This window comes from Rhinatrema bivittatum, chromosome 5 (genome assembly GCF_901001135.1).
Source record: "Rhinatrema bivittatum chromosome 5, aRhiBiv1.1, whole genome shotgun sequence".
Classification (NCBI taxonomy): domain Eukaryota; kingdom Metazoa; phylum Chordata; class Amphibia; order Gymnophiona; family Rhinatrematidae; genus Rhinatrema; species Rhinatrema bivittatum.
Window position 1 is genome coordinate 352,800,960 of NC_042619.1, and position 18,567 is coordinate 352,819,526.

The 18,567-nt window shown below is 42.1% G+C and overlaps 1 protein-coding gene and 1 long non-coding RNA gene across 6 annotated transcripts in view; one reads left to right on the top strand and one right to left on the bottom strand.

The window, feature by feature from the left end:
• TMEM255B (transmembrane protein 255B) overlaps nt 1–7,773 on the bottom strand; it is a 143,907-nt gene extending 136,134 nt beyond the window's left edge. Inside the window, exon 1 of one of the 5 annotated variants that reach the window (XM_029604623.1) lies at nt 7,515–7,773. In XM_029604623.1, the coding sequence (XP_029460483.1) occupies nt 7,515–7,688 (174 nt within the window). In that variant the 5' untranslated portion in view covers nt 7,689–7,773. The remainder of the gene's footprint in view (nt 1–7,514) is intronic. The other 4 variants (XM_029604627.1, XM_029604624.1, XM_029604626.1 and 1 more) reach the window with 4 other exon arrangements.
• Nucleotides 7,506–18,567, top strand: part of LOC115093028 — an 81,547-nt gene continuing 70,485 nt past the window's right edge. The window contains exons 1-2 of the long non-coding RNA XR_003857148.1: nt 7,506–7,595; nt 12,921–13,156. This is a non-coding gene — a long non-coding RNA (uncharacterized LOC115093028). The remainder of the gene's footprint in view (nt 7,596–12,920; nt 13,157–18,567) is intronic.

Here is an 18,567-nt window from a genome sequence, read left to right on the forward strand (position 1 = left end):
TGAATATTCCACTTTCTTATTCATCTAAAAGTTAGCCAGATAACCTTTTTCCAGTTATGATTTAGCTGAATAAAAAAGGGGAATTTTTTTTTTTTGGGGGGGGGGGAGGCATTCTGGGGCGGGGAAGAGTTAGGATAAGAAATTAACCAACTAACTCCAGTATAGGAAGGTAGCCGGATAACTTTTGTGCCTAACTCTAGACGTGCCCGAGAGCAAATATAAAGTTATCTGGGACAATGCTCAAATGAATAAGGCCAGTTAAGAAGGGAACATAGTTACATACCGACATAGTAAGTATCGGCATAAAAAGACCCCAAGTGGTTCATCCAGTCTGCCCAGAAATCATTTTTTCCATTATTTTTATTTTATTCTTGGGGTAATTGCTGCTCTGTGCGGGTTGTCCCAGTCAGCATGGGTTTTCCTTTTCTTTCTTAGTCTCCATCATTTAACCACTAGGGATCCTCTGCGCTTCTCCCACGCCCTTTTGAAATCCATTGCCGTATTTGTCCTCACTGCCGTCTCTGGGAGGGCGCTCCATGCATCCACCACCCTATCTGTGAAGAAATACTTCCCGATGGTTGTCCTGACTCGATCCTCCCCCCACCCCCCTTGGAGCTTCATATTAGGGTCTCCTCCTTCCCATCTGAGGACCAAATGTGTGTGTCCTACTGGACCAAGACAGTAAACATCCTACCCCCCAATCCCCCTCCATCTAATAATGTGAAACATCTCAGCACTGGGGGCCGGTCCCAGTCCTTCCCCATCCTACCCCAGGCTCTCCCCCCCCCCCTACCACAGCTCTTGCAGCACTTTTAGGAGTTACGCTAGAAGCATTTGCTTCCTTTGTAGCTACTCAATGACAGCAGAAGCGCCAGGACCCAGATCGCGGTGGGGGCCACTACCGTGATCTGGGCTGAAGTCCAAGCTAAATTTAAAATACCGGGGGGGGGGGGGGGGGAGGGTAAGAGTTGGGGGTGGCAGGAAAGAGGGAGAGCCTGTGGAGCTTACACATTTTTTTTTTCAAATTTCTATCAGGCTAAGAAGCGATGGGAGGGAGGAAGGGGAGACACTGGGACTGGCCCCCCCAGCACTGAGATTTTTCACATTATTAGATGGAGGGGGGTTGGTGCAGCTGCAGGTTCGGCAGAGCAGAGCCAAGCATTAGGCCCTTGGACGGGAATGGAAGGACCTGTTAGGGCCAGCAAGCCCAACAAACCTTTTTGTTTTTTTTATCCGGCCACAGTGGGCCTGATTTTAAAAAGCATTTACTCGAGTAAAAACCAGGTTTACTGGAGTAAATTCACTTTACTTGAGTAAGTGGGTTTTTGAAAATTGCTACAATATATGCCATTGACTTGTCTATAGGATTTACTCACATAAGTGCACTTTACGTGAGTAAATGGCTTTTGAAAATTGCTACAATAGTAGCTACATTTACGCATGTAACTCCTTTTGAAAATTACCCCCAGTATGTTTAAAGTTACAATTTGTGAACTCTATCCATTTTGTTTCTTATATCATTTCATGACATTGTATAGAATTTCCCCATTCATTCTTTCAGTTTATTTGTCATCTTCTTTTAACACTCATTGGTAATATTTATTTCAAATTATTCTTACTATAATAGTAATTATCAGTCTATTAACCCTGTTTTTTAAGAAATCATTAATTAGTATGAGTTACCCTCACATTCTGTCATAACTGATCTGCTATGTCTATACTGATATTCTTGATCCCCTTGTACCCTACCCCCTTGGAAGTATTGTTGAGTTTTATTGTGTATTATCCTAAAGTATTAGTTACGTTGTTATATTGTTTATAAACTTGTTTCGCCTTAACTTAATTTTGATTGTAAAGCTCGTTGCTAATTTAATGTTCTCTGTGAACCGAGGTGATGTTTGCTAACGAACCGCGGTATATAAAAATCCTTAAATAAATTAAATAAATAAATAGCCTGCTACAGTTAGCCAGATAGCTTTAATGAGAGATATTAAGTGGGATGTTTATTCCACTAAATATCCAGGACAAGTTATCTGACTAACTGTAGCTGTACCTACCTTTGAAGAGGCTACCTACACAGGCTACAAAAGTCTCCTTTAAATCCCTGTGGTGCTTCATGTGAACTGCTGCTTTCCAGAGCCACATAGAAAAACAACTACATCTCACTAAAGAATAGCTGTTTGTTTTTTTTGTGAAAACAAGCTGTCAAAACCTTTCTTGCACATCCATTGTGCAAACTGCAACATCAATGAACTGCTCTGCATTGTTTTGCATTGTAGTAGCTCATATTTTAAAGGATGTTTATTTGATATCCATGAAGAAATCGTGTAACTAATTGTTCATTATGTTCATTACACTAATTATGTTCATTACATTAATTAACATTACATTAATTAATTAATTAATTAATTAATTAATTATTATTATTATTATTAATTAACATTAATTAACATTACATTAATTAACTAATTATGTTCATTACACTAAATGTTAAATGTAAACCGGGTTGATGCGACTACTAGTCGTGAAAGCCGGTATAGAAAAATATTAAAATAAATAAATAAATAAATAAAATAAATTGTTTTAAATGTGTCGTAAATTGCTTAGGAAGATTTTTAATCTGTTAGGAGATAAACAAATGATTTTAAATTAATTCATTAATGCTGCATTTGAAAACACTTTTGCATGTAGTGGACCATGTGCAAAACTTTACTACTGCAAACCTGGCTTTTGCAATATTTTTTCACAAAAGCATTATTTTTTTCATTTTGTGAAACTGTTCACATGAACCTTTTTGTGAAAAAATTTTCAGCTTAGGCCTCAGATCAAAAGTAAAAATGCTTTTGTGAATACCTTAATGCCAAAACTGCATTTAACATGTTTTAGATGCTTACCCATAAACAAATGAAATAAATTTATTTCAAGACCTATGATATAGAATAGTACACTTGCTCTACAGTGTTGAATGATGCAAAAATAGATGTGCCGAGCAACCAGTTGTTGAAAAAAAAATGGAAGGTATTTTCACAATGAATTCAAAATATTGTCAAGTTAATATGAAAAAAATTACTTTGATACTTGTGCTTTTAAAAGACTAAATTAAAGAACACAATGTTTAAAGGGCGGGTTGCACGTAAGTTATTTTTAATTACTATCAACATCTCTTAGGTTGCATTTTTTTTTCTTGGCTACTCCTTCCTGTGTACTTAAAAATAATAATAATAAAACAAGATTAATATACCCTTCTGAAACTAAATTTGTTGAGCATAGATATTTGAAACAAATTGAATACCAGATCTACTTCTAGCTATTACTTCACACCTGATTAAATGCTCGACTTGTCCAGGGTACTGAAAGTAATTAAGCTGTCTGTGACAGTTCTTGCTTCAGACCGCAAGACAGCTGATTTTATCAAATCCAGCACTTATTTCCATTACCAAACTAAAAGCCTGATTCACCAAGGCATTTCTCCCATTATGTGTCTATGGGAAAATGCCTTGTTGAATCAGGTCCTTAAGATAGGACCCAGTTATGTAGAGTGAATAACCCGGCCCTTAAAATACTGCTGATTTTTTTAAAATTCACTTCATGATGCAACCCCACAGTATCCTGATAAATAATTGAGCTATCATACAGTAAGTGATATTGTGCAGTCACACTAAGACCTCAGTGCTCCTCGTGCAGTTGTTTTCATCAATAAATAATTTACCGACTCCCTGATCAGGGTTTAAAATGTCAGTGTATACTTTTCTATCTTTTCTTTCTTTATTTTTTCCTTCTACAGATTGAGATTTACGGATTGTTGAAATAGGTGTCCAACCACCGTAAATTTCATACCTGTCTATTAATTCGTGGCTTTCCAAACCTGTCCCGGTGACCCATAGCTGGTAGGTTTTCAGAATATTCACAATGACTATGCATGAAATAAATTTGCATATACTGATTTTCCAATGTCACAAATTAATTTATCTCAAGCATGGTTACTCTGGATATCCTGAAAATCCTGCTTGGTATAGGGGTCACCAGGTCAGGTCGGGACATACTACATTTAGGGGCGGATATTAAAAGGCCTGCGCGCATAAATCCTTCCGGATTTACGCTCGCAGGGCCCTCGTGCGCCGGTGCACCTATTTTGCATAGGCCGCTGGCGCGCGTAAAGCCCCGGGACGCGCGTTAGTCCCGGGGCTTTCGAAAAGGGGCGGGAAGGGGGCATGTCCGGCGGCGTTTCGGGGCGTGCTGCGGCGTTTCGGGGGAGTGGCGCCGGCCCGGGGGCGTGGTCGAGGCCTCCAGACCAGCCCCCTGGACCGGAGGACGGAGCGGGGCTGCCGGCCGGTGCGCGCAAAGGTAGGGGGGGGAAGGTGGGGGGAGGGCGAAGGAAAGTTCCCTCCGAGGCCGCTCCGAAATCGGAGCGGCCTCGGAGAAAACAGGCAGCGTGCGCTGGGCTCGGCGCGCGCAGGTTGTACAAATGTGCACCCCCTTGCGCGCGCCGAGCCTGGATTTTATAAGATACGCGCGTATCTTATAAAATCCAGCGTACTTTTGTTCGCGCACCAGGCGCGAACAAAAGTACGCAATCGCGTATTTTTTAAAGATCTACCCCTTAGGGGGTAATTTTCAAAGGAGTTACATGCATAAATGTAGCTACTATAGTAGCAATTTTCAAAAGCCCACTTACTCGAGTAAAGTGCATTTACATGCGTAAAACCCAGTTTTACGCATGTAAACGCTTTTTAAAATCAGACCCTTAGGGCCTGATTTTAAAAAGCATTTACTCGAGTAAAAACCAGGTTTACTGGGGTAAATTCACTTTACTTGAGTAAGTGGGTTTTTGAAAATTGCTACAATATATGCCATTGACTTGTCTATAGGATTTACTCACATAAGTGCACTTTACGTGAGTAAATGGCTTTTGAAAATTGCTACAATAGTAGCTACATTTACGCACGTAACTCCTTTTGAAAATTACCCCCCTAGTGTATACCATCTCCCACAGACACTCAAAGGTCTTTTCCAATGATTCATCAATCATGTAGCTTCTACAAAGTAAAATAAACCCTGAAACATAATTAAAATGTCATGATGAGGAATATGTGTGTGCGCGCGCGTGTGTGGAGGGGTGAGACCAAGGGGCAGATTTTCAAAGGGATACGCGCGTACCCCCCAAAAGCCTGCCCCAAGCTCCCCCTACGCACGCCGAGCCTATGTTGCATAGGCTGCCGGTGCGCGCAAAGCCCCGGGACACGCGTAAGTCCTGGAGCTTTCCTGGGGGGGGCATGTCGCGGTCGGCGCATCATCGGGGGCGTTCTGGGGGCGGGGCTGCGGCCTCCGGTCCGGGGGGGTTTAGATAGGGCTGGGGGGGTGGAAGGAAAGTTCCCTCTGAAGTCGCTCCGATTTCGGAGCGACTTCAGAGGGAACGGAGGCAGGCTGTGCAGCTCGGCGCGCGCAGCCTTGCACGCGCCGACCCCAGATTTTAAAAGATACGCACGGCTACATGCGCATCTATTAAAATCCGGCGTACTTTTGTTTGCGCCGGTTGCGCGAACAAAAGTACGCGCGGGGCGTAGTTTTTTTAATCTGCCCCTAAATGTTCATATTAAACTTCATCTGAAGCTAGTAGTCCAAACATTTTTTTTTTTACTATCTGGGGTTAGTAGAAGTTTCCTAAATGTGATTATCAGTCCACAATGATTTTGCAGACAAAGGTAAATACTATTAGGAAGCTTTACTTGCACAAGAACGTTTAAAATAATATGATGTTTAGGAAATAAGCTTCACCCATAAACATTTTAAAAGGGCCAATTCATTGTTCTATTTGTTTCTTCTTCTTGATACATAAGTTTTATTGTCAAGGCTACTTTTCATGACAAGATGTTTCTTGTTTAATTTGCTTTGTAAAATGATAAAAAAAATAAAAATAAAAAAGTGCCAAATGTTTATCGGTAGGTAACAACCACAGCAATGTTTTGTAAACACTTGCAGATGAAATACACAGCATTTAACAAACTAACATCTGCAATAACTACGGAAGAAGTTCTAGAATCTAGAAATTCTCGTTTTCTTTGAATATGTGGCATAGGGTTCAGCATGCATAACAGGCAAAAGATCTGCATTGTTGGTCCAAGAAACAAAAGAATATCAGGCTCCAGTATTAGAAGGTGCATTTGGCTGGGTGCACAGGTTAACTCATGGATGTGCACACATTTTTGGAGTTTAGTGCAGGAAAAGTGTGCACACAAATATAACTATGCACACAAATTATTCCCCCCTCCATTCAAATCCCATATTAATCAAGGCCTTGGCTATTATTCTTCAATGCAGAGAGGTTCATGGGCTTAACTCACGTTTTCTTAATGCTGGGAGTACATTTTCTGGGACTGGTATTAGCCTTTGGGGGTTGATCCTGGAATTGGTGGTGCGTGGGTCCTCTACTGGGGATTTATGTGCATAAAACATGATTTGCGGAGAACATTATTCTCCACACATAAATCATGTTTTATGCACAGAGAATATGCTTTTGTGCACGAATCAAGTACTATGTGCACAAATACCATTTCGTGGTGTAGAAATCATCATTTATGCACCGAAATCCTATTTTATGCATGTTAAGCATGGTCTATGTATGCACACTTTCCGAGCAGACTCCTGGTGATTAGCTTACTGCAGCAGGAGTTAACTCTCTTTCTAGGGCTCAAATAAAAGAAAATGTGCACGGAAGTTCAGCTAGCAGGCCTTTTTGTCACTGGGTCTGCCCAGCTGGAACCGAGACCGCAAGTACAAATTCCCTGCAATCTTTCTGTTTTGCTCTCTCGCTTGCTGCTGGTTACCCTGTGCAGCAGGCTGTTCAGAAAGTGATGAACTGGCCCGGCTCTCTCTCTCCGCTGCTATTATCTGCATTTGGAAAAGAGCAATAGATCACCTGGATCTTCAGACTCTGCGGGAGAATACACGGTTTGCACGGTTTGTGTGTCCTGCCAAAGGCTTCTCCGGCCCTTAGCGATAATAATAAACAATAATCATCGTCAGAACTGCAAAAGAATTGCAGGCAAGTTGGCTGGCGAGGTTTGCAGCCTCTTTCCGAGCGAGGGACCCGAGCCAGGCAGCAGTGGGCGCCTTTCAGCGCGAGCGCCTCTTTGGTTTCGGAGAGATGTTCGTGCCCTGCGCGGGAAGACAGGTCCTCGTCGGGGGGGGGGGGTGCGAGCGTGCAAAGCCGAATAGCAGCGCAATGCATTCACCATCAGAAAGAAAGAAAGAAACACAACACACACCGGCGCCCGCCCAAGAGCAAAAGAGAGGCAACAGAATCCTTCCTGACGTGTTCTTCACCTGTTCTCTAAAAGTAAAAAGAGTTTAAAAAAAAAAAAAAACCCCAAACAAACCTGAAATAACTTCCCTCCACGCGCGCCCTACCTCCCCAGGCGCGCGCGCTGCGGGCGGGAAAACACGCGCGCGCGCGCGCGCCTGCCACTCTCCCGCCGTCCCCCGAGGAGATGGGGGGGGGGGGAGGGGGCTCTTACCTGAGGCGTCCAGCACTGCGAGCGGCGGCGGCTGCATCCTGCCCACCCCGGCCAACCGACTTCTCTCCTCTCTCTCCGGCGGTGAGCGCTTCCTCCGAGAGAAGGGGGAGGGCGGGGGGCCCGCGAGAGGCGGGAAGGGAGGCGCTGAGTGGACGACGGCGACGGCGGCGGCATGGGAGGGACACACCGGGGGGGGGAGGGGGAGTCCAGCAGCGCGAGCTCTGCGGCGCCCTCCTTGCCCTTCCCCTCCCCCTCACCTTTCTTATCTCCCCAGGGACTGGAAGGGGGGGGCCACATCCAGGAATGCCCTCACCCCTGCCCCACCCTTTCACCATCAACTATCCGAGTCCAATTACTCATGCACAAGTTTAATTATCTAAGACTTCCCTTAACAACTTCTCCTAAGACAGCTGCACAATTCATAGGAATGTTTCATTAATACCGTGTATATTCCCCACATTGTCTTTCGCTCATTTATTTCTTCTTTTAAATGCTATTTAAAAAAAAAGCTCTATTTAAATCGTTAAGATTTTTAGACATATAAGACTTTTTTTTTTTTGTCATGGGTATTTTTTTTCTCTTATGTTTAACTGTTATTCAAAAAGTTCTTCAAAATGTTATTCAAAAAGTTCTTCCTTATATGTAATTGCCCCCAAGCAAGTTTATTCAACTGTTCTCTGTAAACCGATTTGATTTGCATATAATGTAAGAAGATCGGTATATAAAAACCATAAATAATAATAATAATAATAATAAACAACACGTGAGACGGATAACACCCCCCCCCCCACCCCCACACACACATTCACTTAAGATATAGGACAAAAAAAAAACATTTCTCCTTGTCTTTCACTCTACTTGACCAATACTGACATTTTACTTATTTATTTTTATTTCAAAAGGTTTTTTTTTTATATATATATACCGCTATTTGGATATAACCATCATAAGGGTTTACACTATTTGTCAATACCTTCTAAATCGCAAGGACAGTACAAAATTCGTTAAGACATCATTCTTACAGTCTTGAAATGTAAGCAACATTGCAATTTAAAACCAAATATATAAACAGACGCTACCGTACAAGTAAACACAAAAGAATTAGCAAAAGCACTTGCTGCTCAAACACCATCAAGAGCCCTGTATGGGGGGAGACTGCAATAAAAGCTGCCAGCCTTATGAGCATATCCCAACAATCAGTTAGTGCCAGGGTTTCTTACAGCAAGGGCAGAAAAGTTAGGCAGGACCCAGAAACTACACCAGGATGAACGCTGTAAGGAGGGAGAGTTGGTGCTGTGATCGTTTGTCATTCCTTTTCGAGCAAAAGGTTCACAGCTGAGGAAAGCAGTGAGAGTCTTTTCGTAGGAAAATAGAAATAAGGCTTACAACATGTGCTTCACTGTAAACGAAATGCTTCTGCTATTTTGAGCATTAAAAAAAGAAATACCCCCCCCCCCCCCCCCCCCCAGCTTGCACAGTTAACAAAACTTGGCAAACAGTGCCTAAAACATTGCACATGTCAAACCAAAGTTACAGGCGCATTGCTAGATCAACAATTTACCAGATTTTTCACTTTCTCAGCTGCCCAGTGGACTGTAACCTCTATGTAAAAAAAAAAAAAAATCCTTCAAAACTGTCCCATTTTAGAGGTAGGTTATTAAAGAATATATTTAAAAATATGTAGCTGTCCGATTTTATCTTGTGACTCTAATATTATTCTACTTGTTTATTGATCTTGTAAAAACAAAGGGTTTGATGACTTACATGTGTATCAAAATGCTAAATTAAGATCCGATTCTAATTTACAACTGTATCAAACAGATTGGGCAGATTTATTCATTTATTTAAAAGTATTTTAGACCATACACATGTTATGGTCTAAGCGGCGTACAAACTAAAATCACATACATAAATTCAAAGTGAAACACGGAGAACAAACTATAGTGAATACAATAAAAAATTTAAAAATATAACAAAATGGATTAAGAGAGTCTCTGATTTAAGCTGTGAATGCTGATCTGGGGACAGAAATAGTCATTCAGGCAGGGAAAAAAAAGGATTATTTAATGCTTCATGGACTGAAAAGTCCAATTAATAACATAGCCCCATCAACTATGGCTTTCAAAATAACTATTCTATTTTGTGCATATTGAATGAACTCATATAAAAATCTATTCTATTCTAGTTTCTCATATAATTCAAAAATCTATTCTAGATCTATTTACCTGGTTTCCTAGAGGGGAAACTGGACCTATGAGATCATCATGTCAATGCGCCTGACCACCCCACTCCCTCTTCCTGACCACCCCTCTTCCTAGAACATGTCTGTAATCTTTCCCAGCTGCCTCCCCACCATTATTTTTTAACCATTCATCCAATTCAATTTTAAGACAGAGATAGTAGAGCACTTAGTCACCTCCAATACTCTCATCACTTAGAATCCCTTTTTACCGTTCTTTCCTATAGGGAAACAGGCCAGTTCATTTCAGCTAAAATCTCAGATAGATGAAAGCACATTGTGATGTCACTGAGCATGTATCAAGCTGACCTGCCAATGGTTGACATTGTATTTTTAAAGCTGCCTTCCCATTGGTTAGTGCCTGTGGTCACTGCTGACTCTATTTCTTGCCTAGTTTCCTATAAGGAAAAAAACATCTTTAATGTTTAATGATGCACTTATTAAACAGAAATTCTCATAATGAACCTTCATAACCATGTGCAGATTTCTGTAGCAGAGAAGAAAACTAGCCATCATGAAATGTTCACACACCTACTTGCTTTAAGCACATTTCCTGAGAGCTAATGAGAGTTTCCTAGCATGTAGACAGATGGACTCAGGGCCAGTGGGTTATGCACCTCTGCTAGCAGATGGAGACGGAGCAAACTGACGTCACACACTCCCCCCATAGATTCGACATGACCACCCATCTGACCACCAACCGACCGCCCACCTGACCCTCGCACCGTCTATTTTCTCTCCCTACCCCATCTGACCCTCGCCTATTCCTTACCCCCCACCCACTCTAGGTTTCCTCCCCTTCTTCCCCCTCCATCTATTACTTAACCCTGCTAATTATCCTTATTGCTTTATTTAACCTAATTGTTAAAATCAACTTGTACATTTGTATATATTTCTCGTATTATCATCTCCTGCCCTTGTTAACCCCTACCTGTTAAGGTTATTATTGTAAAGCCTGTTGCTAAGTTATGTTACATTGTGAACCGAGGTGATGTTTTGCAAACGTGCCTCGGTATATAAGAAACCCCTAAATAAATAAAATAAATAAAATATATACTCCTGCAGTGATATCAGCCTGCCTGTATTCTCTGTCTCCAGCAGATGGTAGACGTGCATTTCCCTACTGAAATGAGAATTAACCCCTTTCAGGATGAGAAAACACAATACAATAGGCTCACTGACGAGTATATTCGGGATGGACCAGAAAGGGGTTAATTGTAGATTTGATTTGCCCCACTCTCCTGTGGTGATACCTAATGGTCCCTCCCCCAGTTGAAAATTCCTGAGGTGATTTCCGTGGTCCCTCAGATGAGTACCTTGGTCCGGTAGCGGGTTATAAACCGGTGTGGACTTAGCTGAATTAAGCAGCTAAAAGGCAGCGGGTGCGGGAAGCCGAGCAAAGCAGTGAGAGTACATGCCTTCTCCCCCCCTCAGCTGGGAAGGCCGAGCTCAGATAAGTTCTAAAAAAAAAAGAAGAGAGGAAGAGTCAGAAACAGAGTGGAGGGGTTAGTGCAAGACTTCTTCCGGTCTCCATGCTTGGCGCACTGTACTGTTGAGCCAATATCATGGATGCAATTAGAGTAAAAGGCACAATTAGGGTCCTGAATGGCAATGCGGTATGAATTTAATAAGGACCGATAAGCTGATAAAGAATTGTAAGACTGTGCTTTTCATCAACGACATTCAGCACGTTGAAGTTATACCTTCAGGGATCTGATGCTGGTCGTCAGCCAAAGTGAATAATTACCTTCTATCCCGTCCGCCAAGTCGCTCACAAAGATATTGAACAGAACCGGTCCCAAAACCGATCACTGTGGCACTTCACTTAACACTGTTCTTTCTTCAGAGTAAGTTCCCATTTACCATTACACGCTGTCTCCTGTCAGTCAACCAGTTTGCAATCCATGCTACTACCTTGTTACCCACTCCAGGCTTCTCATTTTGTTCACGAGTCTCCTAAGTGGGACCATATCAAATGCTTTACTAAAATCCAAGTAAATCACATCCAGTGTTCTTCCCTGATCCAATTCTCTAGTCACCCAATCAAAAGAATCTATCAGATTTGTCTGATAGGACCATCCCCTGGTGAATCCATGCTGCCTCAGGTCGAGCAACCCACTGGATTGTAGATAGTTCACTATCCTTTCCTTCAGCAGAGTCTCTATTTATTTTCCCTCCACCGAAGTGAAGCTAACTGGCCTGTAATTTCCAGCCTCCTCTCTGCTCCCACTCTTGTGAAGCGGAACCACCACCGCTCTTCTCCAATCTTGCGGCACCACTCCCGTTTCTAGGGATCTATTGAACAGGTCTTTCAGCTGACCCACTAGCACATCTCTGAGCTCCCCCAGTATCCTGGGATATATTTCATCCAGCCCCATGGCCTTGTCCACTTTCAGTTTTCCTAGCTCTTCCCATACATTCTCCGTTTACTCCACCCCATCCACAGTCTTGTCAACTAGCAACGGTCCTTCTCTAGGGCCTTCTTTAGTGAACACCGAACTGAATTCTTTGTTTACTAATTTGGCCATTTCTTCATGTCTCTCTACACATTGATCTTTGTCACCTTTCAGTTACCACTTTGGACCTTTCTCCTTTGTCTAGTATATCTGAAAAATGTTTTGTCACCTCACTTTACCTCTTTGGTAATCCTTTCTTTGGCTATCATTATCATTTTCCATTCACTGATGCGTAGCTGATTGGTTATTGATGATAATGACACTTGCATGAATACAGGGCTTAATTTATAGACAAAAAGGAAATGTAACTGGCTGGGAGGGAGATAGGGCCAGGTGAGAACTATGCAAGGGGGCAGGACCAGAGCCTGATGTGAACTCTTTCTCCAAAATACACACACTTGCTCGCTCTCTCACCCACATATATTTAAATATACTATTCACACTGCATTTCTGCTGAGGAGCCATGACTGATTTATACCAGCAGCTCTGCTCCACTTTATCAGGTCCTGGAAAAAAGGTAGAAGAATGCCTTTTCTGTGTCATTCTGCCAGAAATTTAGTCTTGGGCAGCAGATGCAAAAAAAGGGTAGAATTAACACAAGTGAGCAATTATCAAGGCCAGGGTTGAAGTCTTAAGTATTGGCACTGCTATTCACAAGTTTCAAACTTATGCTCATTCAACTCCGTTTTGTGTCTTTTCTTTATTCCGCAGCGTCTGCATAAGGATCACACACAGTCACCCTCCTCCGCCCTGGAGAATAGGAGGGCAGGGCTAGATTTAGAAAGCAGAGTGGCGGTTCTCTGTTTTGTCTGCATGAGGCACCCCCTTCTTCCCTAGGGAGGGGAGGAGCAGAACGCATCTGCTGCTCTGCCTCTTAAATCTGAGAAGAAGTGGCGGAACTCCATTCCAGGCCGTTCCCCTGGCAAATTAAGACCTGCATGAGTCAGGTACGTATAATACTCATACAGTGCAGATGACAACTATGAATGAAACAAGTGACCGATACTGTGGCAAAGAAATAGTATGCAAAATATCATATAAATGCCGCAGTAAAATTCTCTATTTTTTTTTTTAAATGCTTATAAACAACTTTATGTTCTTTGAGTTCGGTTATATTCATTTGCTAAATTTAAAGTTCATAATATAAAATGAAAGTGTGTCAAGGTGTAGGAAAAACTTGTTTTTAATTTTATATGTTTTCATATAGCACCTTAACTGATCTTTTAAATCAGTTTACATCCTATATAAACATCAAAATGCACAAAATTACCTATAATTTGAGCTATGGATGGTTGTTCTTGCACCATTAAAATAAAAGCTATAGCCAATTCACTGAACAATTCTTGGCGGCCATTTTGATTTCCTCCTCTTCCCCCCCCCCCCCCCCCCCCCCAACCCCACAGCACTTATGGGCTTGGCAAGAGGTGAATTCCAACTCTTGGGGGAGAGGTCTTAAAAAAAACAAAACATACTTCAATATTATACCACAAGTTTTTCATGGAAAACTAATTTTTCTTCCCCCTCCCCACCAAGCAGTTTGCTCTTACTTCCAGCGGGCATCACAGCATGTTGATGTTCAGTATGCTTTGTCTACCCAACTCCATATGCTGATGATGTCAGAAGAGTGACTTTGTGTATCCAAAAAGGGATAATGTGGGTCATGTACATTTTAATAAAGCTAATAATGTACTTTGGGGCCGATGCAACAAAGTGCACCCAGCCTAGCGAACAGGTTTTCGCACAGGACGCGCATTTTGGACGTGCTAGACTAGCACCCGATGCAATAAGAAGATGAGTGTGTGCAAAATGCGCATCCAATCAAATGTGTAGCTGATAGCACTCATCACATGTAAATTCCATGTAGATGAGATTATTTGCTATTACCCCACCCCCCTTTGCAGAAAATCGCGGGATGCCCAACGCACAGTTTTTAACATGGCAAATTCAACTTTGGCCCCGGAACTGGGGTTAAGTCAATCCGCGAGTCAGGGGCTCATCAGAAATTTAAAAATACGGTCCTCTGTGTGTACTCCTAGTTAGTATCATTGTGACACTTTAAATTTACTGCTTGCACTGTTTAAAAATAAAGATATACAGGCTTGATTTAAAAAAAAAAAATTCTGGATGCACAATGCACACACATACAATTTACACGCCTGAGGCGTTTAGCTACGGGCATCCGGCAACCTCAGCAGAATCGGCCAGAAGCAGGATAAAAACAGACCCTCGAATTGAGGGACCGTTGCAATTGTGGGTGCCCGATGCATTTGATGCATGCACAATTCTTCCCCAGCGCCTCCTTTTCTATGCAACCCCCTCATTTACATACTGCATCGGGCGCCCAGAGGATGTGGCAGTGTGCGCACGTTAGTGAAACGGGAGCTCAGTACGAGTGCCCGTTTTAACACGTGTTTTAGTGCATCGGCCCCTATGTGATTCCAGAGACCAGCCTAAAAACACAGTCCGATGCAATACCATGCAACCGGGCTAGCGCACACAGGTTAACCCAAGAGTCCGTTTTCCTAACCCGTGCCCAGCCACTTCTCCTGGGCACCCGATGCCGAGGAAGTGCTAGGGATGCACAATTTCCCCCTAAGCCCCTCCTTTTTAATGCAGCAGCTCATTTACCTACTGCATTGTGCCCCCGGGAGTGGTGGATGGGCGCGTGTTAGGGAAGCGGGTGCTCAATTATGAGCACCCCATTTCTCATGCACCGATATTGCATCGGCCTGAAAGGGTGTTTATTCAGCTCTCATAAGATACCCAGCACTTCAGAGATTACTTTAACTACTGTATCTTTTTAAACTCCTTTTCAAAGTAGATGATACAAAATTGCAAGTTTGTCTATAATTTCTTTTATTTGATTTTAGGTCGTCTCTTCATATTCTCTTAAGTTTATTTGTTTTAATTATCACACAGTGTTTTGTATATTCAGGTGGTGCTCATTGTGAGAAGAATATTACTGTAGCTAGCCAAGAACACTTTTGAATTGATATGGCTGAATCCAGCATTTTTAAAAAGCTCTGTTACCTGTTGATAAAAACAATATCCCTAACACATTCCAGTCCTGTAATCAGTCATGGAATGACTGTTTTCAGAAGAATCAATGCCTGTCTCCTTTTCCTCTTTTTCTGTGGAGTGGGGAACGTCAGAACCAACTTCTCTATGTGACTCTTGGCGTTGATGGCTTCAGATTTCCTTATGACCCGACTGAAGCACGAACAGTTTCACTAACCCTCTAACTAAACCGGTCCTCAGGGCCCTCTCTTCAAAACTGTTTTGCCATGGATACAAAATGAGATGCACTGTTTTAATTTAAAAAAAAAAAGCCCTCACTCCAGGTAAATACAGTATATATCTATGCAGAACATTATGGATCATAGTTATCCAGAGTTTATTTCCATAGATGCAGCCAAGCAGGAGCTTTTGATGAATTAAGGATGTTCTCTCGTTCTATGTCTATGGGAACTGTGTCTTTGTCGTGGTGATGGGGGTGGTAGGGCCGTTACTAGCAACGGCAGCAGACATGAGTACAACAGGGTAAACTTTCAAAATAACATAATTCTGTGAAAAGCAATTTGTTTTAACATACCGGTGAAACTCTTGTAGTTGGGAGTTTCCTGACCATGCAAGTAGGTTATTACAGTAGCTTGGGATGTGCGTCTTGAACAGACTAAAACAGTTTTGAATTTTGCAAAAGTCAGCAAATGATTCGGGTCTTAAGTATCATAGGTCTGGGCAAAATGTCAAGAAGTAACAATAAACAGCTAAATAATCAGAGCTTTAAAGTAAGAAAATTGCGAAATGTGTGATCCTGACTTAGCACTTTATGCTCATACGGCAGAAATAATGAATTGTTTAAGAGATAATGGCAATCCAGCAGAAGTAAAATCCTTTAGACTCCTGAAACTAACCTCTGGGACTTTAAGGGAAGAAAAAAGGAACTTCAGAAAAAAACTGGCAAACTACAGAGAGCAGTGAGCTGGAAAAAAAAGATATATAAGGAGTACCCCCAGTCAACATTGCAGGCTTCGGAGGTTAACCCCACAGACCAGAAGAAAATAAACTGCCTCAGAGTGAGTCGCTGGCCAGCTCCAGCCAGCAGCAGTTCTGTGGATAGTGGCAGGGCTGGATTAAGATTCTGGTACCCATAGGCAGAAGACAGGGGATGGGGGGCATTTGCCCCCAGAAATCAGAGAGCAGCAGGGGGAAGTCCTAGACAACGTGCCTGAATCTGGCCCTGGATAGTGTGAACGTGGATAGACATTGAAGACTATTTTTTGCTTAAGATAATTAGCAGGTTCCTGTCCATCCTTGCTATTTTAGATGAATTAGGTTTGGATTGTATTAATTGATTACCGATACTTTTGAATAGAGAAGCCAACATTTATTCCCAACGATGCTATGAGAATGGTACTGTAATAATGATTCTGTTCTAGAAATTGAGTATTAATCATTTTAACACAAACCATCAACTATAACTGATTTAAGTCTATATACCAATTCTATTACAATTCATTATTCAGCAGTTTAATACTACAAATCTTATTAATTAAAATCTTTATATTTTACTCCAACTGACCCTAATTTTTGTTTGGTCTTGAGGGAAAAGGTCTTGCAACTAGCCATACACTAATGCCAATTTTTTTTTTTTTTTTTTTTGTCATTGTGAGATTGCAGAGTCTGCCTGTCCAGAGATTATAGGGATGGTAGTGGGGTCACAGAAGACAAACATAGCTATTCAATATAGGGTATATTAGCAATACTGTAAGACATCTTGGATTTTATGTCTTGGTTTGTCAAGTACCCCAGATTTGCATCCCATTTGGGATAGGCATAGCATATTAGTGCACCTATAACAAGCAAAGAGTGCACTAATATGCTATGCCTAAGGTGTTCTATAACACCCAAGGGGGAGGGTTATCTAATTGGAATACAGTGGAATTATAGCATGGGTGTTGGCATCTTAGACAAGGGGTATCTTACTGGGAAAATAGGGCCAAAATAGGAGTTAGGATGGGGAGCCTAAGAAGACAGTGCCACTCTAAATTCTATGAGTGCTGGTGCTTAATTAGCCTATGTGGGCCCACAGAAGGAAGTGGTGTCATGTTGGCCCATGCCAGCCAGAAGGAGAAGTCATCATGTCAGCCCAGGTGAGCTGGAAGGAGGAGCGGCGTCTCATTGTTCCATGCAGTCCATAAAGAAGAAGGAGGAATTGTGTGAGCCTGCGTGAGCCCAAAGGAGGAAGATGAGTAGTATCAACCCAGATGGGGCAGAAGACAGAGAAGGCAGCTTCAGCCACAACTGAACATGGGAGAGGAGTAAGGCTGCTGGGGTTGAGCCTGGGACTTTTTGGGCTACATTTATTTATTTAAAAGCATCTATAGCCTGCCCCGCAAACAGTTCAGGGCGGGATAACCATTAAAACAATTCACAAAAAAGGACTAAGACGACAAACTAGAATGCAATTGCGTGAAAAGGAACGAGTTGGTGAAACAAGGTGGAATTACTTTAGGTGGAACTCTCCAGAGAATAAGTGAGTTTTTTAAGCAATTTCTTTAATTGTTTAGTCTTGCGTTAGCCGCAACGATAGAAGGAGAGAATTCCAGAGCATGAGACCTTACAAGGAGAAAGATCGCTCATGCGCAACGGATAGGTGGGCAGCTTTGGGTGGTGGGGGGGAGGGAGGACATCAAGTACAAATTGACTCGAAGAGCAAAAGGTATGAATTGGTGTGTGAACACGAAGGGTGGAGCTGATCCAAGGAGAGGATACCTTATGGAGGAGGTTGTGAATGGAGATGGCAACTTTATAGTTAATGCGCCAGGATATAGGTTAACCAATTCAGAGGATGGGTCCTCAAGATGTCCTTCAGAAATGGTGAGGACCTTTTCCTTAACAGAAGACCACAATGTTTCCAGCTGGCTCTGATTTTGAGCAATAAATTCTCCAGGATGTCTCCAGTTTCTTTCTGTTCGTCCTCTTGATGATGCTTCCTGTTCATTACTTTCCCTCTTTTTATTTACCTCCTCCGTATGCCTATTTTCCTTCTTACTGAAGGATTTTAGTCCTACATATTCTTTCTTTTTTTCCCTTTGGGTTATGGCTTGGATCTCTCCCCAATTAGTGGACTTGTAGCATTAGGGTACAAATTCCCATGTAAGTTAAGGATGTTAATTTTTCAAAAGCTTTCCACACATTGCCTTGTAGTGGATGCATATAAGTAACATGTAGACACATGTATGCTATTTTGGGAAACATTGCAAGTACATGCATGCTTACAATGTCATAAGTAAATGTTAACAGTGGAAAGAAAGTTGCTATTTTGTATGCGGAGTATTTTGTATGCGGAATATGT